Source organism: Myotis brandtii, unplaced genomic scaffold (assembly GCF_000412655.1).
Source record: "Myotis brandtii unplaced genomic scaffold, ASM41265v1 scaffold540, whole genome shotgun sequence".
Classification (NCBI taxonomy): Eukaryota; Metazoa; Chordata; class Mammalia; order Chiroptera; family Vespertilionidae; genus Myotis; species Myotis brandtii.
In genome coordinates, this window is record NW_005369990.1 from 2,416,419 (window position 1) to 2,441,013 (window position 24,595).

General features: G+C 39.4%; 1 protein-coding gene across 11 annotated transcripts in view; it reads right to left on the minus strand.

Annotated features, from left to right (window-relative positions):
- The window catches only part of NFIA (nuclear factor I/A), a 571,713-nt gene that overhangs the window by 63,033 nt on the left and 484,085 nt on the right, over nucleotides 1-24,595 (minus strand). For 7 of the 11 annotated variants that reach the window (XM_014549245.1, XM_014549244.1, XM_005878066.2 and 4 more), the window contains 2 exons: nucleotides 16,422-16,550; nucleotides 13,969-14,022 (listed from right to left, as the gene is read on the minus strand). In XM_014549245.1, coding sequence (XP_014404731.1) covers nucleotides 13,969-14,022; nucleotides 16,422-16,550 — 183 coding nt within the window. Of the gene's footprint in view, nucleotides 1-12,084; nucleotides 12,922-13,968; nucleotides 14,023-16,421; nucleotides 16,551-24,595 lie in introns of those variants that run through there. The other 4 variants (XM_005878068.2, XM_005878069.2, XM_014549246.1 and 1 more) reach the window with 2 other exon arrangements.

Consider the following 24,595-nt stretch of genomic DNA (forward strand, 5'->3'; position numbering starts at 1 on the left):
AGGAGGATGTTCTTTAGACAAAAATAAGCATTGCCATAGAACAAAAGGTGGCAGTGAGAACTCCTGACTACTTATATTTAGAAGTAAAGACTGTAATAGGGCAGAGCTCTAACAGGAAAAGAAGGTGGAAGAAAAAAACCATACCTAAAAAAAGCCTTCCATAAGGGCAAATGGAACTCCAATTGTTTGGGTTGTCAACTACTATGTACTTTGTTTCTTCAGAAATTCAAAATCACAATATATAACTCCATTATAGCCTACCTAAAGCTGAGAAATCTATCTTAATGGTCCATAGCTATCATTTATAAATCATGCATGAGCCAGACCTGCCATGTATGAAAGCCTAGAAGTTTGAAGTTATGGGATTTATTTTAACAGAGAGACAAGGAAAGAGGAATTGGCAATGGGTTTCAAAACCTTAGGAGGCAGAACCTTTTCTAAATAACAAACCTTTGACTCTATGCAAGTGAAGGCTTTCAAAGCATAGAGGACATACAGTTAATATCACCGAGATGCATGTGAAAGGACCTGGCTGTGTCAAATGAGGGAAATATGTGACATTGCACCATGACTTGGAAAACACCAGTATTTTTATATTATTGCTACCAGGCAAAGTAACTTTATGCTACAATAGATTTCCAAGATGGTTGATATACTCTATTCCATTTGCATTAAGGGTGGAGATCAAATTACAATGTCTTTTGAGAAAAGAGAGAGAGAGAGAGAGAGAGAGAGAGAGAGAGAGACCCCAAGGTCTTTTAAAATTTTTATTGAGATCAATTTGAGCTACTTAAAGGACTTTCTTGTTCAAATAACCTGGCTTATGGTCTATACCAGGGTTGGCAAACATTTTCTGTAAAGGCCAGAGAGTAAATAGTTTAGGCTTTGCAGGCCTCATGGTATCTGTTGCAATTACTCAACTCGCTGAGGAGGGGTTTTAAGGGCAGAAGCAGCCATAGATTTTACATAAGCAAGTGAATGTGACTGTATTCTAATAAAATTTATTTTCAAAAACAGGCAGAGAATGAGATTTGATTTGTAGGCCGATTTGCTGGCCCCTGGTGCAGACCCATTTAATTCCTGTTCTCTTTCCAAACACCTGCTGTGAGCTTCTTGTGAGCTGAGCAACTGACAATCACTGCTCCTTTCCCCTCCTGCCTACCATTCTGTGTCCTTGTCCCTATAGCCTCACGCTTTTGAAGCTTCCCAAGGCAATCTGCTTGCCTTCTGTATCTCCACTGACCACCCATGGTCGCTTTTCTTTTGTCTTTATTGGGAGTTTGTAACTTTTGACTACCTTCACCCACTTCCCCATCACTGTAGCTCTTTGATTATCCCTCTTCATGGTTATTTAACATGCCTTGGTCTGTGCTGGTTTCCCATACCTGTGTGTGTGTGTGTGTGTGTGTGTGTGTGTGTGTGTGTGTATCATTTCAAGTAAAACATATGAGTCAGAAAGGCAGAGTGGTATAATATGAGGACATGGGCTTTGCAGTCAGATAGACTTGGCTAAATTCTAGCTCTATCACTTACCTACCAGCTATGCTTCAAGTTTCTGAACTTCTCTATGACTCAATTTTGCTATTTGTATAATAGAGCAAATAATGCCTCAGATTTATTAAGAGGATTAAATGAGACAATGTATGTAAAGCATATGGTATAGTTCCTGACTATATGGTTAAATAATCAATAAATACCTTCTTTTATTGGCAATACAATTATAGATAGTGACGAGGATAGGAAATGAATAAATTGGAATTTGCTTTTACATGCTAGGACCTGTTCTGGTTGCAGAACACACAAGAGGAAAGAAATGGTAAGTAGGAGTAGGAGGTAGCTGTTGCCTACCTGTGTTTTAGATAAATGAAAACATACATATTGATTAAAGTATGTACTATTGGTACAGCTATGACATGAGGATCTTGAAAAGAAAATACCATAAACAACAAAATGTGTAACCAAAGCAACAATAGCAATAACCTTGATCTAACAGTCACAGAACAATATAGGTTATTTTTGACCAAATATATTTTGAATCCCTACCTTTGCTTAAATATTAGACTCTGACATTTAATGTAGAAAAGTAGAACTATGGGGTTGTCTCCCTTTATAGACTCTATTTTTCACATAAATCTCTAATCCTTGAGCATCCACACTGACTCTCTCACCACGTAGACCCCTGCTACCTGGCATACTTCCAACCTAACCCATTTCTGAGCATGGCCTCCCATGGCTTCCCCAAATCCAGATAGAACGGAAATCTCCATCATTTCCCTTGAAAGGCCCACCATGTTAGTTATTGGGAGTTACTTATCAGAGATATAATACATACTGAACCCTAAAAAAGGTTTTTTGGAAGATCTGGGGTACTTTTTAGGAACATTTTCTACTTAGACAAAAGGACTTGGGTTTAGTTTTGTTTCTGCCACAATCTGGCTTATAAATGTTGGCAAATTCTCTCTCCTCCAGTTCTCTCACCTGCAAAATGAGGAGTCTGAGCTGCACCACTGAAGCTCAACTTACCTGGCTTCAAATTCCAGTGGCATAGAGAACTCAGTCTCTGGCATGACACCTGCCAATAATTCAGTACAACTGATGCATAGGAATAGCACTAAAATCCAAAAAAAATCTGAAGCAAGGGAGCATGTGTCTTTGAAAAGAAATTATTTTTAAACTGTTTCTGGTATATTAAGTTCTAGGGTATATATGAGACTCAGTCTCTAAGATACCTTGGTTTCAGGAGGGCTGTAATATTTAGAGTTTAAAAAATGCCACAGGTGCTCGTTCAAGGTGTGGGAGAGAACCCCAGCTTCTGGATCCTGACAGGACCTCCTCTCTGAATTGACCATGTTCGGGCACTAACTGCCCAAGCCACCGTGGTGGCTGACGCGAAAGGCATTCACATACCACACAGCAGCTGCGATTCCTGGAGACACGAAGAGTGACTGTTTAATAGGAAAGTTGACAAGCCTCCAGTTCCATGGAGGGAACCTGAGCGTTTACACAATATGCAAGCTATACTATGAGTAAGAGATGAAGAATAAAAAACAAACCAAAACATTAAAAACCCCAACCCCCATAGACTGGGTGATCACAGGGGTCAGCAGAACCAGGCAGGGAATCCTGTGGGAAGTGCACTGGATCACAGACTGCAGTCCTGCAGGGGAATTTCACAAGTGAAGCCTGAGGAGGCACTGCAGCCTCTTGGAGGATTGCCAAGTGCTGGAACCTGAGATCTCTGCATACTTTGCTGACATTAAAAACCAAAAAGGAAAAAACAAGCAAATAAACAAACAAAAACCCTGGGACAAACACACAAAGCCAGGCTGACTTGCAGCACTCCCCCCGCCCCCGCCCTGCCCCCACCAAATCCTCAGGCTCACACTGTCCTGTACGCCCCCTTTCTGCACCATGAGATTGCTAATGCATAGGTTACTTTCAAAGTATCCTCCTGAATTAGAAATAGCTTCCTGGATTCAACCCATAGGATTTAAGGGTTTGTTCCCTCTGTTGGTAGATTTCTCATGAGGGGAGGAAGGATGAGAAAAATCAGTCCAGTGTTTGAAATTAGGGGATCAAGTTGCCTTTTAAAAAATTTAATTTAATTTATTTAAATTTCCAATTACAGTTGACATACAATATTATATTAGTTTCAGGTGTACAACATAGTGATTAGACATTTATATCACTATGTAAGTTATAGTACCCACCTGGCACCACACAGTTATTACAATACTAGTGGCCTGGTGTATGAATTCATGCACATTGAAAGGAAATTAATTAGAAGAAATATTTTAATATCGCTATTCACCCTTTCTCTATAATAGAAGTGTCAACCAAATTCATGATCGACAATAACAGATCAAAACACACAGGTGTGATTGGCGCCAGCGAAAGCTTTATATGTATCATGCAAGCACAAGTCATCTTAGCCTTTTATATATATAGAATAAACTTGCTAAACTTTTAGCTAAACTTTTTCCAGCCCAGTAAAGCACCCCAACTTCTCTTTCAGGTAATTGTCAGCAACACAGCAATAAATATCAACACGAAGCAGATTATTATTGTAGATCATGCAGGGAGAACAAAAGGTAAAATATTTAACTGCAGCAGTGTTTGACTATATTCTGTGCAGTGAGAAAACCTGAAGTCATTTTCAAGGTCCACCATTTCTTATTTCTTTTCAGTCGGGTCAAGTTTCTAAGCTTTCTAAATCTCTGTTTTCTGGCTAATGAAAAGAAAATAGGATTCCACCGAGTCTCCTACCTACCTACTCCAGGACTTCTGTGAGGATCAAATGAGATGAGGCACAGAAAAATGCTTCACAGATATTTGGTTACAGTGTAAAATGTTTCCACCTGGCTATAAAGCAAGTCATGTTCCTGGGCTGAAGAAACTGCAAGAGGCTAGTCGCTAGGGAGACTAAGCCAGGTATTGCTACATGATGTCATTACCCAGATGGACACTTAGCATATTAGCCTTTTATATATATATAGATTACTGATTATATTCTCCATGCTGTATTTTACACAGGGGATCAAGTTTTTATCTCAGGTTGAGTATCAACTAACTGTGTCAGCCTCGTATGCTCCTTAGCATTCTCTACCGCAAAATGAAAATTATGTCTTGAATGGGTTTAGAGCTCAGTTATTCTGGGTTTGAAATCAATCATTCCCTATGTTCATCTGGCAAAGTTACTTAACATTTCCAAGCCTGCAATTGCTTGTGATAAATTGGGTAAAACAGCACAAATTAAAAATTTTCTTCTAAGGATTAGAAGTAGTGCATGTAGGTGCCAAGTACATAGTGGGCTCACTCACTTAAACATAATATGTTGAGAATTTACTATGTTCCAGACAGTATGCTAGACCCTGGTTTATTTTTCAATCTTAGAATTGTTTTTTAGAATAAATGAAGATATATGAAAAGTAACCAGAGTCATACAATGCAATGTGATGACGTAAGACAATGGAGGTCGATGGTGTGGACTCTGCCTGGATTTTACCTGTGCTCTTCAAAATCCGTCACCTGGCTAGTGTGTGAGCTGAGCCCATTGTCAAGCACTCAGGACAGCTTTGCTCTGACCTCCTGCTGTGGACAGCTATTAGTTTTGCCTGTCCAGCAGTCCTTCGCTCATTTTCCTGGAAATAGAGCTCTGATGTTTCTTTGGGTAACTATCCTTCCCTCATCCTCAGTCTGTGTGTTTGTGATAGACTTAACCCTACCCCCTGGCTGACATATGGGCATGTAATCGAGGCTACACCAATAAGCCCCATTACCTTCTAAGTATAAGGATTGTTTTTCAAGTGAGCAAATGACCCAAACCAGCTGATCAGAGCCATAAGAATCAGGAGTAGGATCTTTCCTCCATCTATTGTGAAAGCTGTTTTATTTCCCTGGGATTGTTAAATTGGTAGGAATTGCACCTGGAGCTGATCACATCATTAGTGTCACAATCTCAGGAGCTTTACCTTAATTGGGGAGCTCACACAGAGGCAGGAGAGCTGTGAGGAAGAGATACACAGATTTCTGAAGGCATCACTGGAGCATCTGGATTCAGCTCTACCTGATGCCATACCCCCTAGACTTTTCAGTTACGTGCACCAATCTATGATGTTCTTTTGAGGGAATGGAGGAATGATTCAGCAATTTGGTTTGGTTTCTTTCACCTGTAAGAATATTTCACTTGAAAGAGTCCTTATTAACAGTGTGTGTTCATTACTGGGCATGTAGTTACTCAACAACTCATATTCAAGAAGACCTAGAAAAATCCCTCAAGGATGACAAGGTTTTCTAAGTTCATACTGCATGCCAATAGAAGGGACCCACACAAACTGACCCAAATAAATCAAAATCTCCACAAATCCTTTATATACCTATGTTTTATTATCCCTTTCTTGCACACTCCAATAATTAATCTCATCACAGTGATAATTATTTGTTTAATGTCTGTCTGTTCTGCTAGATTGGAGGGGCAGGACTGCCTCATCTGGTTTGCTCATTAGGACCCAGCACCGTGCTTGGCAGATGGTAAGTGCTCAAGAATTATTTGCTGAATTGATTCTTATAAACAGCAGACCCTCGTAAATGACAAAGGTGCTTATCCCTTTAGCAAGAGCCATACCTGAACGAAGACGTGTCAAAGAGAAGTCTCCACCACGGCCAAAGGGCTACCTGTCATGGGAGACAGGCCACTTGCCCCACTGGGGAGATCCCCCTGTTCTCTTAGCCAAACAAGAGTGATGGGATAAGGGAACCTGTCTGGCTCACATCTCCTTCTGTAGGTATATGTGGCTCCCCCAGGAGAGGAAAAGCACACACTCCTTCTGGACCCACGAGTGCAAGTGGAAAGAGAGAACTGGGGATGGGGAGTGAGGAATAAAGGAAGTGAGCATCCTTTCAAGAGAACCACATGCAAAAAAAACAAGTAACGATATGTGGACAGGGGAATCTGATAGTGAACATTTAGTAACACAGGGCATGCAATCTGATAGGTAATTGACATTTAGTAACATACCTACTATGTACCAAGCCCTTTCCACATGTCAGTTCACTGCCTTCTCCCAATAAAGCCTTCGTTTGTACAGGTGGGAAAACAAAGGTTAAGAGAGGGTGACGTACACAGGCTTCCACAGTTCCCAAGTGGCTGGCCAGCCTTTGCGTTGTATTCAGCCTATGCTCCTTCACCACACTCTGCGGCACCCATCTGAATTATTTTTCAGAGTCAAATGGTTTATTTCCTTTCAGAATTTTCTGTGCCTAGGTCCCTTCGTACTGTCATACAACCTGGCAATGCTGATGTTCCTCACAGATGTCTGCACATAAGAAAACGGAATTGTCTGGGGCAGGGTGAGTAACCACCACTGAATATGAAGAAATAGCAAATGACAAATGTAAATTTGCTGCAGAAATAGACATTTTAAAAACACTCCATGCACGTGGTTAAATGCACCAGTTTCAACAATACAAAGGATACAGCAGGAAATGGGTGACTCTCATGCTATTGCAACCACATTAATAGGAGTGCACATTCCCATTTTGGATATCAGTGCTTACCCCCCTTTGTCTACATGGATGATAAGCTGATACTACATAAACATTGTTAGAGCTACAGTTCCATGCTACAGTAATTCACTTAACTTTAACATGATTTATGGTTCTGTCAATAGGAAAGGTTGAAAACCCTGCACTGAAGCTTAAATGTGAGCTTCATATTTAAAACAGCAATTTTGTGTGTCTCTGTGTCTGTGTGTGATAGAAGAAAACATTCTGCATAAAGAGGAGAATACAAGTCTACGATGGATTTTTTCTACCCGCAAAAAGGAAAATAAAGACTGAGTCTAAACATGGACTCAACATTATATGAAGCTAAATCAGAAAAAAAGGAACTTCTAGAGATTTATCTGATTATGTGATTTATAGTACAAGTGATATCCAAAAGTCTTATCAATAAGAGGACTTCTAAGAAACCTTGTACAGAACCACTACCTTCATAGCGTATGCATAGTTGGGTCTATGGTGTGTGTGTGTGTGTGTGTGTGTGTGTGTGTGTGTGTGAGAGGAGAGAGAGAAGAGAGAGAGAGAGAGAAGGGGGGATTACAAGGGACAGCAGCTTCTTTTGTCAAGAAGAGTTTAAATGTAGGTCCACATGGTTAATCACCCTATTCTCTCTGGCTCTCATCCTGGGGGCTTTGTGCCCCTTTAAGGGATTAAGAAGCCAATTGGTTTTACTGCTCTGACCTGTCTTCTTTGGGACAACATATTAACATGATACCACTGCAGAAGAGCCCTCTTTAGAAGTTTGCTGTGGGGATGACAAATTAACCCAGCAGGGTGTCCTCCACGTCTATCTCGGTACAAATTATTAGCGTAATAGAGCTTTTAGTTATGCATTTATCTAGTAATTATTGAACGGTTACACAAAACCAAGCTGAGCAGCCATGGCCCTTTATGAGGTTCGCTCGGTGGGTGGCCTTCCAGTTAATTTAGGGTAGTTCTCCACGAAGCAGTTCACTTGCAGACAAATTAGCTAAACAGCCTTCTCCTTTAAATATTTTCCATGTCACAGTGAAACTCTTTACAATACAATAAAGGTACAGTTTTAATTACACGCTTCCTGACTTTTGTTTAGTTGTAAAACATTTGCTGGTATTGTGTGTGTGTGTGTGTGTGTGTGTGTGTGTGTGTGTGTGTGTTTGTGTGTTTTGTTGTTGTTGTTTTTTCATTTGGCTGGCCAGTAATAGTTGGTTGTAAGTATCTGGCTAATAAATTTAATAATTTCCTGAATGGGGACTTAAAGGGCCTTTGCTGAAAGCTGCTTTTCCTCTTTACTATCCAGTTCCTTCAAATCCCATGGACAGTGTTTCCCATTAGGCTGGGCACTGGGACTTGTGCTAACCTTGACCAATTTCACAGGCTCCGTTGCTTCTCTTTCCAATGCTCCTCAAAGGTGGGACTTGTTAGGACTATGACGCCTGCACTTAAAAATCAATTCTATCAACTTTGTGTAGAAAGACAATGTAGTGTTTTCTCAAATGATGTACTCCAATAATAAACAAACACCTTGCGTCCGTTGGCAGATTATTTCAGCACCTTGTTAGCAACAGGTACTTAATTGCTTCTCGTTTTCCAGAGATGATTCAATTGCATTAAACCAGGAGAGACATATTAGATTCAGCTCTACTGAAAGGAGCACCAGCAGGCTCTACAACTAAGGTAAAGGCTCTCCTAAAAGGCAAAGAAGTTTGCAATAGGGCACAAGAAAGCTAAACAAATTTACCACTTGGGTATGGGAGCCTATGCCAAGGGAGAGGTACTGTGGTTATGGCAGCAATGAAGTGCCAGGGAATATTTCTTCTGAAGGGTCCTTAGTTTGGACAGAAAAATGTATAATACCCAGCAAATACTCTACAAAAAGGGGAACAAATCATTTTAAACTCAGCATTTCTCTTAATACCTATCAAGATAGAAATTCTTAATTAAAACCAAGCAAATATATATCAGGTACTTATCCAACATGCTTTGTACCTCTCTCAATGATGCTAAAAATACATGCACTTGAATATTATATTATTACTAGAGGTACGGTGCATGAAATTCGTGCATGGGGAGGGGGTCCCCTCAGCCCAGCCTGCACCCTCTCCAATCTGGGACCCCTCGGGGGATGCATCTCACAATCCTGGACCGCTGGCTCCTAATATCTCACCTGCCTGCCTGCCTGCCTGGTTGCCCCTAACTGACCCCCCCTGCTGGCCTGATTGCCCCTCACTGCCTCTGTGTGCCAGCCTGGTCACCCCTAACTGCCCTCCACTGCTGGCCAGGTCGCCCCCAACTGCCCCTTCCCTGCCGGCCTGGTCGCTTCTAACTGCCCCCCCCATGCCAGCCTGGTCACCCCTTATGGCCCCCCTGATGGCCTAGTCACCCCACATAGCCTGCTGTTCAGTCATTTGGTCGTCCCTCACTAATCCCTCTGCTGGCCTGGTTGTAGGCAGCCATCTTGTGAGGGCATGAGGGTTAATCTGCAACCTGGTTGCCCCTAACTGGTGCCCCCTGCCAGCCTGGACGCCCCCAACTGCCTCACCCCCTGCTGGCCTGGTTGCTCCTCATGGCCCCCCTGCCGGCCTGGTCACCCCACGCAGCCTGCTTGTTCAGTCATTTGGTCGTCCCTCACTAACCCCTCTGCCGGCCTGGTTGTAGGCAGCCATCTTGTGAGGGCATGATGGTCAATTTGCATATTACCTTTATTATATAGGATTACACACAGGGGATGAAAAGATTTCCCTATTATTTCCCCACTTTTTCTCCATTTGCTTTCAATCAAATCCATGCACTCATTCATTTATTCAACAAATATTTATTGAGTGCTCTCCTTATGCCCAGCAAGAGGCTGAGGGATACGAAAAGAATAAAGACGTGGTTCCTGCTCTAATGGGCCCTGTCATCCAATGATAACTGTTTTTCCTCTCCTTCCTTGCTCCTCTGTTATTGTCTATGAATCTACACTCCTCCAACTTTCCTGGTGACCTCAACTTCCTGGAAGGTGATCTTCAATCTCATAATTCTCTGCAGTTTGTTTTTCTTGGCCCAGCTGGGAGATACTGTTAGCTGCAGACCCTCAGATGTGTCACCACTAAGAGCAGAATCCTTGTTTGGGCCACGAGAATCATGGACTTAGAGAGGTTTACAGAGCATATAAACTTCTGACTACCCTCCAAACAAAACCTGGCATGATTCTTCGAAGGCTGCACAATAAATCTTTGGTTTATATGGCTATTGTCTTAGTATATCTTACTCATATTTTCAGAATCAGGGCAATTTTACTTCTGAACTTCCCGTGAGTGTGTGTGTGTGTGTGTGTGTGTGTGTGTAGAGAAGTGGGGGTTTACCTTCATGCTTACATTCTGTATGTTTTAATTCCTCAGTACTTAGTTATCTAAAAGTATGACTTGTTTGCTATGGCTTTGTTTTGCATGCTTACAATTAGAAAGTACTCTGTTTTGGAATAGGGGTTAATTCTTATGCATGCTTGGACTCCCACAGTGTCAAATGACACAGTCATTCTCTATCAGAATGCCCTTGTCCCTGACAGCAACCTGTGCTCTCCTATCACAACAATACAACTGCTGGTTTTCTTGTCCTGTCATTCACCAGGAGGTAAGCACTCTGAGGCCAGAATCCAAGCTCCCCTGTTTACTCTATTTAGCAGGAAATACAGAACTTGTATATTGTAAGTGCTGGACAAATGTTTGTGGAAAACATTAATGGGTCCCTAGACAGCAACTGGAGTCTGTAAGCTAATTTCAATATTTAAAAAAGCCAAACTGACCTCAAAAATTGTTTTCTGAAGTGACTTGCACCTAACAGAAATCCCACATTACAAATAGCAAGGGTTCATGGGGCTAATAAAAAGAGGTCAAGTAATTTGTTTATGGCTGCTACTTAAAAAACAACAACAGTATAATAACATGGTTATGTCATGCTTTTCAAATGATCTAAGTGGCTATGTTTTGTCTTTGACTAATAAAAAATGTAAAAACAAACTAATTGTTTAAATAAGTACATTTCATTTCTCCCAATAGGGTAGAAAAAGATAGAAACTACTGATATGGTAGAAAAGGCACTGCACTGGAGACGTATTTCTAGTCGTGACTCTGGCCAGCTGAGATTTCTCACCTGTAAGAGCAATGTAGAATACTTGCTAACTACTAACCATCATACTGCTCTTCTATTTATCTACTTATAAAGCCCAAATTTCATACAGAGTGGCAATATGCTCACGGAAAAAAACAAAACAAAACTAGATTCCCTGCCTCCCTTGCAGCTAGAGGTGATCACGTGGCACAGTTCTGACCATGCTGCATTAGATTCTGTACAAGGTGGCAGAATGAGTTGGTAGGCACTTTTTTGCTCTCGCTGTTTTCCATCTTTCTGCTTGAAATATAGGTGTAAGGCAGGAGCCCAGTGGCTATGTTGTAACCATGAGTTCAAAGCATAAGGATAAAAACAACCCACTAAAGCATGGATGGCTAAGAGAAGAAATTTCAATCCTTGATGGCATTATACTGCCACTGTAACATAATCCTGAATCACATACTTGTTTTTATATACGAAAAATATGACCTGTTTATTTATATTATCTTTTACTTGCAGCCAAACACATTCTTGGCTGATATAGAGGATAAATTAAACCAGAAGATTCCCAGAGCACTACTCTGAAATTCTATGGTTCTAGATGAAGCTCAGTAAGTGCTTATTTGCCAATTACTTTCAACCTCTGTTTTACCTTGTGCATAGTGCAGGCTCCTCCCCACGTATAAATCCCTAAAGCACAGAGTTGTTCTACTCAGCGCAGGGCATTTAAGTTAAGGATCATTCATTATCTTGTTGTTTTTCAAAAGAGCAAAGACAGGAAAAAACATAACTTTCAAGAAGAAATACTTCCAAGAAACTAAAATATCACTGATGTTTACTCCAAATAATTCTCAAAAGGAGTTAGATCCTTTAAATCACCAGGCAAACTTTAAATTCTTGAAAAGGCAAAGGGAAGAACAAAGATTTTTTCCCAGTTATCATGAATAAGATAAATTTTCATGATAAAATATTTTATTATGTTTGAAATTTTAAGCACTTGTAAAAGAGAGTCTTTAAAAGCCCAAACTTTCAGCTTAAAGTGCACAGTAATTGTAATGTAAAATGACATACAAATGCCTTTATGGAAAGTTAATAGCTTCCCTACTCCCCAAGACATTCCAAAATACTTTAATCCCTTTACCTACTTTTAACTACATAGCTTGCAAAGTATTATCCCCATGATCCAGATGGCCAAACTGAGGCCACAGGTTAAGCGATTTATTGAAGCCACAAAGAAATCCATTATCAGAGAAGAGATTCATTTTAAGAAACCACACATCTCTACCTTCACAACAATGAAAACAGGAAAGTGATTAGAACAGCAAAATATTTTTAAAGCATAGCTTATTCATAGCATATCAAAGCTTTACTTATATAATCTTGCAAAAGTCTTCTTTGGATGAAAGGCCATTGTTCTTCCTCCCCATCTTGGACATTGCTTGTAAAGAAGTACTCCATAAACTAGACATGTATCACCCTTAGCTCCTCTGAAGCAATGAGAACCTATCAGTTTCAGGGAGGGGATGAATGGCTTCTGTGTCCACTTATGTGCCATTTCATTACTTTTTACTTATTCAACAAATATTGTGCATAAAACCCACTGTGTGAGACACAATGCCAGTGGAGGAAATGCCAGGCACAAAAGGCCCCAGGCGTTTAAGGAGTGTGAGATGATCGCAGCTTGGGTGGAGCTGAGGAGGTTTCATGTGGAAAGTAGTACTTGAGCTGGTCTTGGGATGGCTAAAATGTTGACAGGCGAGGGCAGGATGGACAGCATGATATTTTCAAAGCCTGAATGAAAACGAGTGATGAAATTGTTTACATGACTTCTGTACATACTCTATTTCCAGGCACAGTGTGAATGACTACAAATGCATGATTTCATCTACTCCTCAGATAACAGAATTATCCTGAAGTAGAGATTGTAATCTCCAATGGGTAGATGAGGAACCTTTGGCTCAGAGGAGCAAGGTGGCAGGTTCAATTGGTAAAAGTGGTGGACACAGGATTCAAACGCGGGCCCATCTGACCCCTGAGCTTCTGTGCTTGACCACTATGCTATGCTGCCTCCCTTCAAGGCCCTACTTTTCTGCCTTTGCTTTGCAATCTTCAAAGAGAGGTTTCTTTTGTAAAGGGTGGCCACCAGATTTCCACATACAGCTTAGGTTTGCAATGAAAAATAGGGCCACTGTTAAAATATCATTGAGATATGTTACATAGTTATTGCTTCCAAACTGGTCTAGTCAAGGTAGTCCCATGAGAAATTTTAATTTCTTAATTTTAAGGAAGGCAGTGGAGGTCTTGCAACCTGTGTGCGATCCAAAGGTGAATGTACCATGTGACTCTGAGCAAAAGTGCAGTAAAGACCTGTCCCCGACTCCACCCCACCTCTTGCCTGAGGACCCTGATAAAGAATACACCTTTCTCTTCTTCCAGGCCCTTTGGAAGTAAGTTTGTAAGGTTGAATTCTTCTTAATGTACATGTCACATTTATTCCACCCTGGTTTCCTCGGTCAGACTCTCCCTCCTTAAATCTGTCCTCATGTTGCTGAAACATCAACTCTTAGTCCTAGTTGTGATGTTTTCCCTAGCATTAGCTTTCCAACTGGCTCAGAAAAGAATAGAAGGGAATACAGTACTTGCAGCAAATAGTTCTTAAATAATGAGAGGCTAAATACCAACCCTTAAAAAATATCCTAGCCCAAGAATGTCTCATGTTAGCCTATCTTGACTCTATGATTCTTACCCACAAAGATACCACTGAAGAGTTTCATCTCGACTACTCCAATTCCCTTCACCAGACCACTAAGGGGGGCAGGGTGCAATAAGAATGGGTACCTGAGCAGATATTCCAGAAAGGAGAACCGAGGATGCTGGGAACCATCTTGAATTCTGGTGAAAACAAAGAATCTTTGGTATTCCATAATTCTTAAACTAGGCATTTTTCTTTTCCTCAAAAACAATTTCATGAATATGACAGGAGATCCAAACTCATTGTTTTGTAGGCAAAAAAAGTCCACTCTGGTTCAACACGGTGTGGATCATTTGAGAAAACGTGCTTGACTGCCTAGCATGAAGAAGCTCCCAATCATGGCACCCAGGGGTAAATGCTAGAATTATTATAATTTCTAGAATTGTGGTTTTAAAGTGAGACTCACAGGTGGCGTTCTTCATATTTATTGTATAAATGATGATATAGATGCACTTTGCTTTATGTTCCTCAAAAAGTCTCTAGGAATATTATTTTATGGTAATTTCTGCATGAGAATATGAGGTTGGGAGGAAAAGTTTATTCAGCAGTAGTATTAACCCCATGTTATTGGGGAGGACATTAAAAATCCAGGAGGTAAGTGGAAAGCAAGAGGCAGCATACCCAGCTATCCAGGCTGCTAGCATATTGTTCTTCCCAATCCTTACTACATGGCTACATCATGAATCTTTTCTTTGCCTGGAATTCCCCCCCATTCACGTAAGCAACCTTTAAGATTTGACTTTGAGTTATCACACTTTGAAGTCTCTTTATTAGATACAAAGTGGTAAGTAATAGCACATTTCTTATCATCTTCTACATGTTTATTTTCTTGAGTCTGTCTCCTGAACTCAACTGTCCGCTCTATGAGGACAGGAACCACTGAATTCCCAGTAACAGGCTCTCAGGTGAACCTCCAGAGTACCCTCCTCTGAGCTCCTGCAGAAATTTCTGCTTTGAACATTCATTTAGCATTTAGAATATGTGAACCTGACAATAAAAAGATGAGAAACATCACATGCCTTATCTCCTTGAGACCAAAAATCTTCTTTCTGACTAAAAGAGCTTCCTTCACATCTCTTATTTTCCACCACAGTTTAGATGCTTAATGAATACTGAATATGAGGATAATATTATAATACTACCCCATTTCAAGAGACTCATTCTGAATTTGGGGACTGTATAATCCAATTCAGGTACAAGATTTTAAAATTAGAAAACACACACATATTCCCTCTCTGATTATATCGCACACACATACAAGTGGCATCATAAGTTAAGAAAGTTCTCTCAATGATCACAAGATGTTTACAGATGGAGCAAGTAAGTTTCATAACTGTGTATTTAGAAATTGCTTCGCACAATAGTCAGAATACTTATTTCCTTCAGTGTGATTTCTGTGAGTGCATGAGACAGTCCTCTCACTGCCATCTTTCCCTGATATGCACACAGAGTATTTATAAGGAATTCAGATTTGTGGGACTAATAGTAAGATTATTACAAGAAATATCAGTTTTCCCAGGCATATGTCAAAGTAGACGAGAGACTGTTACTTTCTAGGATGTTTTATGATACCAGCTGGTAGATCACAGACCTACCTAAACGAAAATCTGACGGAAGAAAGCAAATGTGGTTACAATTATTCATACTCCTACTGTGGGAGTTTCATAAACAAACTAATAAATATTTCCATCTTGCAATAAGATCAAGTTAAGTGACTTGCTGACATTCTCTTGAGGTTTAAAGCTTGTCTTTAATGTGAAATACAAATCATATTTCTTGTGGACACATTTTAATAATAAACTTAAAAGCACACAAGACAAAAATAATGAAAACATTGCAATGAAAACCAGACCAACTATCTACCACTTCAAAAGGAGTGAATGAAGACTGCTCGTCAACGGTCAACACCGTGATGCAGACAACCTCAATGCAAAATGTTTCAAGGAAAGGGGAGCATCAGGGATGCTAGAATGAAAAAGAAGCTATTACAGTTGACCCTTGAACAAAGTCGGGGTTAAGGGGCACCAACCCACCACACAGTCGAAAACCCACATATAACTTAAGTCGGCCCTCCACGTGTGCCCATTCCCAATTGCTTATTAAAAATACAGTTGACCTCTAAACAACTTGGGTTTTAACCCTCTGAGTCTGCTTATATGCGGATTTTTTAAAGTCTTGCATTGCTCAAGGGTCAACTGTACTTGCTCATCACACACACACACACACACACACACCACTCTTGTGTAATTTACAGAACGAATTTGATTTTGGTTCAATTAAAATGATCTCCCACCACTTTGTAACATCACACTGGCAAAGAAAGTGGTTTGGTCCCTTGTTTGCCTTAGGTTAATGATCAAGGGACTGATGCCAAATCTCTTTGGTCCCTAACACTCCAAAGCTGTCCGCAATGATAAGAAAGTGGAATACTCACTGCCTTCAGGAGCATTCTGGGGGAGTCTCATTGTGTCTCATTTGGCTACTCTGGCCCCAAGGCCATGATCTAAGCAAAACCCAGGGCGCCTGTGGAGTGGCTCACCTCTGGGTCCTGTAATGACAGGCCGGTGGTGCTGTGTGAAAGCTGTTCCCAGGGAGGAGGTCTGCGAAGGGGAGGGGCTGCTGAAACCAGACTTCTCCGACTTCTTCAGTGTTGTTGGAGATGGCATTCCTGGCAAGAAGGATGGATTGATAAGCATACTGTAATTCATGGAACAACAGCTTGTGCAACCTAAAAGATAAAACTTAAAGAATTAAAAAAATAAATCTACCGGCGAATGAAAAATTTGTTTTCAGTTGCTTTGAATTTGTCACAGGGACAAACAGGTGACAAAATGGTCTCCTGATAAGCCTGTAGATAATGATTTCACCTTCTACTAAATCACAGTCCATCTTGGCATCATTGATCTTCTCTAATTACAGGTGCCACTTTCCCAGTGTTTCCTGAAAGTTGCAAGTCCCCTGCGGCCTCTGGGACCCTTCAATAAGGAGGCTATGGAAGCACAAGAAGACCTCTTTGCCATCATTTCATCTTCCCAGGTACCGGGCACCAAAGGCACTTTAAATGATTCTAAGTAATTTAGCTATTTTAACATTTAAAAACCTCCAACAATGGCAACTCGGTTGCTCATTCAATAAATTATTTATAATAGAAACAAAGAAAGATAAAAGTAAAAAATACCTTAAATGCCCAACAATTGTCATTTGATAGAACCAAAGGCAAATAATACTGTAAAAGAATAATGACACGGAAAGGTATTTGTTCAGTGACATAGAATAAAGATATAGAAAGCAATTACAAAATACGGTGTTACACTATGATGCCACTTAAAAATATCATTCTGTGTATAGAGAAGGAAAACAGGCCTAAACTTAACAGTGGTTCTCTCAGAGTGTTGGATTCGGGTGATTTTCATTGCCTCTTTTTGCTTACTTGTCTTTTCCATGATGAACATATATTACTTTTATGTTAAGAAAATACAATAAAAGCTTGTTTTTAAAAATAGTATTTTTACTACAATTTCTAAGTTTTTTCATAGCATTTCCAGCATAGGGAATGTTTTGAGAAGACAATAATGGGAAAATAGTCCCTCATAATTACTGGATTTGTAATGTTCTCAGCAACCACGCTAACATACACAACTGGAGGCATCTATCAGTTTGGTAGGGTGCCAATTAAAACAATGAAACCTTGGATATAAAAATAAAGAAAATGATTCCTAGTCTCCACATCACAGGACCGATTTGGGCTCTCCTAAGTCTGCAGCACAAAGTTGGCCTGCACTTTTGTAAAAAGAACCTAATCTCATTTTACTTATGCATGTCTACATGTGCTGTGTTCTGCCTATGACCAGGGAATTATTTGGGTGAACTGGAAAGAATAAATAATAAAGATAATAATGGTATTAACATGTAGCTGTTATTGCATAGATGCTAACTACCATGCACTGTGCCAAGCATGTTATAGGTGTAGTCTGTTCTGAAATCTAGTCAGTCTGGCCTATGTCTAAATATGTCCTTGCTATATCTGATCATAGATTTCCTTAATGAGACTCTACAACACAAGCTTCTAGTGTGATTACAGATTCTATAAGGAGGAGACCTTTCTGCTTTGCCCCCTCTATTTTCAGAATCTAACAAAGGGCCTGGAACATAGCATGTGGCCTGAAAAGATATTTAAACTAATTGCATAGGCCTCAGCTTTATTTGTGGCTTTACTAATAGATGCTTGGATATAGCAAAACTTGGGGTTTAGGCCCCAAGGGGGGAAGAAAACAAATTGCAAATTGGTAAGCACATTTCCATAGCCAGACATAAGGACAATATGAAGTTATGTGTGATTTCCACTAATTTGACAGATCTAGATCAGATCCATTCTAATCAATATCTCTGCGATTTCAATTAAAAACAAAGTCATTATGTGACTTTAGCTACATTTCTTTGCTCATTGAATCAGTAACCAAAGTCACACCAGTCCTAATATCATTAGGACAGATTGCGGTTTTGGATTAAAATTCATTTCAAGTAAACTAACCTAAGGTCTAATCACATAATTACATCAGAGAGGAGATTTCAAATTAAAAAATTATAGGAGAGAAATAAAGAGCTACCAATACTTAAACAAATCTCCCAATTCATTCAGATCTCTTCTGTGCAAACAAATTTTTAGGCTGCCAGCCAGCCCACTGATTTAAACTCAGTCAAATGCCTGAATTATGTGTTATGAAACAGAAATAGAATAGAAAAATGAAAATGTCAAAAATTTTAAATGGCAGAATTTTTTTTCAGATAGTGGAATCACTGATGAACGCAATATCTAAATTAACTCTGTTAAAGAAAGCAAGCAGTTGGATTCAAGAAAAAAGTTATCATTCCTTTGAAAACTTCATGTGCTCCAGCCCATGTTATTCTAAATGCTGCAGAAATATTTAAATGATTAAGTCCACTATTTACCCTTATAAAAGGTGAGGTATAAGTAAAATTTAAGTAATAACAAGCATCAAGAACGATCAAGTGGGTAAATGGGTTCAACAACAAAATTCAGATCCTCTTGAGAAGGGTTAAAGAGAGAAGAAATATTGTCTGTGTGCAAGAAGAACAAGCCAAACTGTATATAATTTTCTAAATTTATCACAGTCAAGTAATATGAACCCTAAGGCTGTCATGAATCTCAAAATTACTTTGTATTTTCAATTTTTAAAGACCCATATTGAGCACACTTCCTTATTATATACTTTAATATTTTCTCCATATGCATAATGTAAGTTTTGGTTAATTTGCTTCATATACTTAATGTTAGTAAACTGCTTTATATTAATAAACAAGAGAACATTAATCTTGACTTTTGTTTTTGAGATCAACTTTGGTTTCTGTATGTTATTAAAAAACAACAACTCCTTGTTAAAATCTGTTACCAATTAGTTATATACAACTGTTAGACACAATTATTGTATAGATTAATGACTAATTGGCTTTCTCTTAATGAATCAAAACCTTAATTTCAATGTATTTTTTTAGAAGTATCAGATTTTTGAAAAAGATTTAGATAAATTAATGCTACCCCTTTTTTGGAACAGAAAAACTATCACTTCAAAGTTCTCTTCAATATGTAAAAATGAAGACTTTTATAGAATGGGAAGCAGAAACTTAGCATGCTGTTTTGATTCAATGGGACATTTCGTCCTATTGAGAAGTAGAAAAATCCCAATGGTGGCAAATAGAGTAGGAGATGAATTTCAAGAAGCACGTTGGCTTGTCATTGTTTTTCTAACCATCAGACATTTAGAATTTTCTCCACTTTGCCATTTTTCTAAGCTACCTCAGCCATTTCAACTAGTGTACAGTGGACAAAGGAAAACATACATGAAGTTCTAGCTATGTAGTGACTCTTATCCCTGGAAGCAGTTGTGAGCAAGATGCCCACCAGGAAATTCTTGAAAGTATAGGTCAAATACAGTATCCACCAAGAATCTGTTAGATTTCATCATTAGCATTTGTAGTCATCAGAATTCTAAGATGGCCCAAGGTTCTTGGCCCCTGGGGTACAACGTTTTGTATAACCCCCTCCTCTTGAATGTGGGTGGGACCAATGAGTATGATGGATGCCATTCTTGTGATTAGGTGGTTATAAGGCAAAGGTAAAGGGAATTTTGCAGATGTAATTAAGGTCCCTAATCAGATTACTTTTAGTTAAGTTAAAAGAGTTATTATCCTGGGTGGGCCTGACCTAATCAGGTGAACCCTTTTAAAGAGTGATTAGAAGTCAGAGAGATTCTCCTGATGGTTTTGAAGAAGTAAGTGACCATATTATGAAAGGGCCTGTGAGAGGGCCACATGTCAAGGAACTGCAGGGACCTCTAGAGACTAAGTGGTACCCTATTGGATATCCAGCTTTAAGAAAGTTAGGCCTTAGTGTTAAAGCTACAAGAAACTGAATTCTGCCCAGCTGGCATGGCTCAGTGGTAGAGCATTGACCTCTGAACCAGGAGGTCATGGTTGGATTCCCGGTCAGGGCACATGCCTGGGTTGCAGGTTCCATCACCAGTGTGGGGAGTGCAGGAGGCAGCTGATCAATGATTTTCTCTCATCATTGCTGTTTGTATCTCTCTCTCCCTCTCCCTTCCTCTCTGAAATTAACAAAAATAAAATAAAATAAAATAAACAATTCTGTCAACAATCAGGCGAGTTTGCAAGAGGACTCCGAGCTAATGTAGGCTGGACAAAATTTTGATTGCAGCCTTGTGGGACAGACCAAACACAGAGTGACCTGCTTTGCTGTACCCAGACTCCTCACCCATGGAAACTGTGAGATAAGATTTGCATGTTGTTGTAAGCTAGTTTGTGGTAATTTTTTATACAGCAGTAGAAAACTAACATGATATTCACATATAAGACTGTCAGTGCTAGAAATGTGTGCATTAAAGATGCCCACTGTGCACTGATTATAGAATTCCACAAGTTTCCATTATTTTTAGCAAATCTATCTTAGGTTGTGAGGTTTTGCATTAGCCTACACTTGCCTAGAGAAAATGGTTAAGACAGCTTCTTGGGGGCGGGGGTGAGGGGAAGGTCAACAAATGGTTATTTCCAATGGTGTAAACATTTATGAAATTTTCTATTTCCCCCTTATTCTTTCAAGAAACATCAATAGCAAAATAAGATCAAACAACATGGGAAAATTCAAATATAATTCTTGGGGTCTCCTATAACAAATCAAGGTTTGTTTTTGGTAAGTTTTAGCTGCAACCTGACGTTAAAGAATTTTTTTTAAAAAAAGATATAAGGAACAGGGGAAACGTAATTAATTTCAACTCCCCCACTCTTCCAAATTATGAGATTTACCCAACACTTTAACCAAGAACTTTACAGTGACAATTGTGAAGCAAATCCTACAGGAATAACAAGATAGTACAATGCTGTTTTTTTGCTAGAAAAAACTATAACAGGTCAGTGTTACTGCTCAATTGTCAGAGGACTTATTCAAAGATTCATTGTCTTGTGAAAATTATCCCTGGTAAATGCCGTTCAGGACAGCAGGACTTTATCTTGCATGTTGTTGGAGTTTGGGTGATGTAATTCAAGTTGCCAGAAAAGACTTAACTGGTATATGTGTCTTTCTTCAAAACTAAAAAAAAATGTTTAGTTTCAATAATGTTCATTTATAGTCACAATCTGAGAGAAACTCTGGAAACAAGCAAATTCTGCACTTTAGTTTTAAAAATCCAATAGATAAGCAGGTTAGAGAGGACCACAGAGTGCTGTAAGTTTGGCTGTTCATGTTTGACTTTAGATATTCTCCTGACCATTGTCATCATCTCATTCCCCATGACCTAGTTTTACTACTGCTTTACTAATACAACTATCATACCAAACCTTCGTCCATCTAGGGACCTCTTTCATCTAGGGATACTTTCATCCATCTAGGGACCTCAAGAGAGCCAGAAGTTTGATCTGCATTTTGATCATTTTCAAAAATCAGACTGAAAATAATAAGAGCTACAGATTATGGAGTACCTACTATGTGCCATGGATAGTAGTCCTCCCTTATCTGTAGTTTGCTTTCTATGATTTCAGTTATCTGTAGTCAACTGTGGTATAAAATATTAAATGGAAAATTCCAGAAATAAACAATTCATAAGTTTTAAATTGCATGTTCTGAGGAGCACGATGAAATCTCATGTCTTCCTGCTCCATCTCACTCGGGATGTGAATCATCCCTTTGTCCAATGTACCCAACACTGTATATGCTACCCACCCTGCTAGTCACTTAGTAGCTGTCTGGGTTATCAGATTGATTTTAGTAGTTGCGGTGTTTGTGTTCAGGTAACCCTTATTTTAGTAGTTGCGGTATTTGTGTTCAGGTAACCCTTATTCAGATATGCCAAAGAGAAGCCGTAAACAGCTTCCTTTAAGTGAAAAGGTGAGTACAGTACATTGAGATATTATGCGAGAGGGAGAGAACATTCACATAACTTTTAATACAATATATTGTTATAATTTTTCTATTTGATTATTAGCTATTGTTGTTGGTCTCTTACTGTGCCTAATTCATAAATTAAATTTTATCACAGGCATGTATATATAGGAAAACAGTGTATACAGGTTCCTTTAAGTGAAAAGGTGAGTACAGTACATTGAGATATTATGTGAGAGGGAGAGAACATTCACATAACTTTTAATACAATATATTGTTATAATTTTTCTATTTGATTATTAGCTATTGTTGTTGGTCTCTTACTGTGCCTAATTCATAAATTAAATTTTATCACAGGCATGTATATATAGGAAAACAGTGTATATAGGATTTGGTACTATCTGTGGTTTCAGGCATCCATTGGGGGTTTTGGAACTTATCCTCTGTGGTTAAGGGGGGACTACTATAATCATGAATATCTCAGATCCTTAACATCTTCATTTCAGATAGATGGGTATTATTGTACTGTCTACCTATAACTTAACGTTACAGAAACTAGGTATCAAGAGATGTCAAACAGCATGCTCAAGATCATTCAGCTCCTAACTGATATTGGAGACCCAGGTCTCTCATTTCTAAAACTTGTACATTGTATGAAACTTCACACTCCCTCATGTAGTTCCCTTTGTATACTATAGAAAGTGTCCCATTTAAGCCAATCTTATATAATAAAAGGCTAATATGCAAATTGTCCCCTCAGCCAGGAGTTCCACCAGGAGTTCGACCAGGGGGTGGGGCTAGCTAACCAACCTCCTGCGTCCTCTCCCTGTGGCCAGCCTGGCCATATCGGGGCAGGCTGGACCCCACCTGTGCATGAATTCGTGCACCACGCCTCTAGTTAAGTATATTTAGGGTTGAAGTTTCCAATTTGGCTATCCAAAGGGAAAAAAATCAAATAAATGGTATATTACTTGCAAAAGAATATGCAAAAAGAAAAACTCTGAAGTATACTAAAAATCACCTTATCTTACATATCAAAAGTTTTTCTTGGCCTTAGAATGGATCACTTAGGATTTTATTAAACATACTGAATGTATCACCAGTAATTCTAGCACAGAACCTCCAATAAATAAATATCACACAGACCTAGAAGATCATGACTGAGAGATGTTAAATTGTAAAACAGAAAATACATACATTTAATATTTACAATAGGCTTCTTGCCTATTCAACCAGTTGCTTTCTCTATAAAGCCTCCTGAAGACATAAGCAGAAAGGATCAAAATTCTTCTTTTAAGAGTCATTGATATCTTACAAGTCTAGTGTACGTTGTAATGCAGCAATGCCTCACTTGATCAGAGGTAAAGTCTAACACCTTAATTTATAATTAAGTAAGTCTTGACATCAAGGGAAGCCCCTGAGCTACCAAAATCAGTGTCAAAATAGGCAACTAAATTGAGGTATTTAACTCATAGAAAAGTGTAGTTTTACAGAAACTAAGAAAGTATTTCAAGAATAAAGTTGTGATTGAGGGAGTTGAATGCTATTGAGAGGTCAAGGATGAGAATATACATGGAAGATAGGGTAGAGAGGTTTACAAAATCAATGGGAAGTGAAGAAGCTGGGAAACAGGTGCAGTCACCTCTTTGATGAAGTTAGTCTGCAGAGGGAAGCAGAAACATAGGGTAGTAGCTACAGGAAGATGGAGGGAAGCAAGGTGGAGCTTTCTGAAGATGGGAGACAGTAAAGCTCACCTGCAGGAATGGCCCAGCAGATGGACAGACACAGTGACTCAGAGAGGATAACTGGGGGAGAGAAGTCCTGAAGCTGAGTGGCCATACAGTTAGTGTGCAGAGAAGCCAGGATTTGAACCCAGCAAGACAAAGCTCTTCCTCCTTTTGGTGTACCCCTCCAAGATGCTTATTTCTGAAAAAAGTTACGATTATTTAACTATTCTACTGATACAAACTAATCATGAGCTGATTTAAAATAGAGCTTAATAATGATACTTAAGCCCAGCCGGTATGGCTCAGAGGTTGAGCGTCGACCTCTGAGGTCGCTGGTTCGGTTCCCAGTCAGGGCACATGCCCCGGATTGGATCCCCAGTGAGAGGCACACAAGAGGCAGCCTATCAGTGATGTTTCCCTTTCATCGATGTTTCTAGCTCTCTAGTCCTCTCCCTTCTTCTCTAAAAATCAATAAAAAAATATTTTAAAAAAATAATGATACTTAAATGTTTTTCTTCAGCCTAAATGGCATGCTAACTGCTACTGTAACTGTTATCCTTACATTCGGGCGCTCAG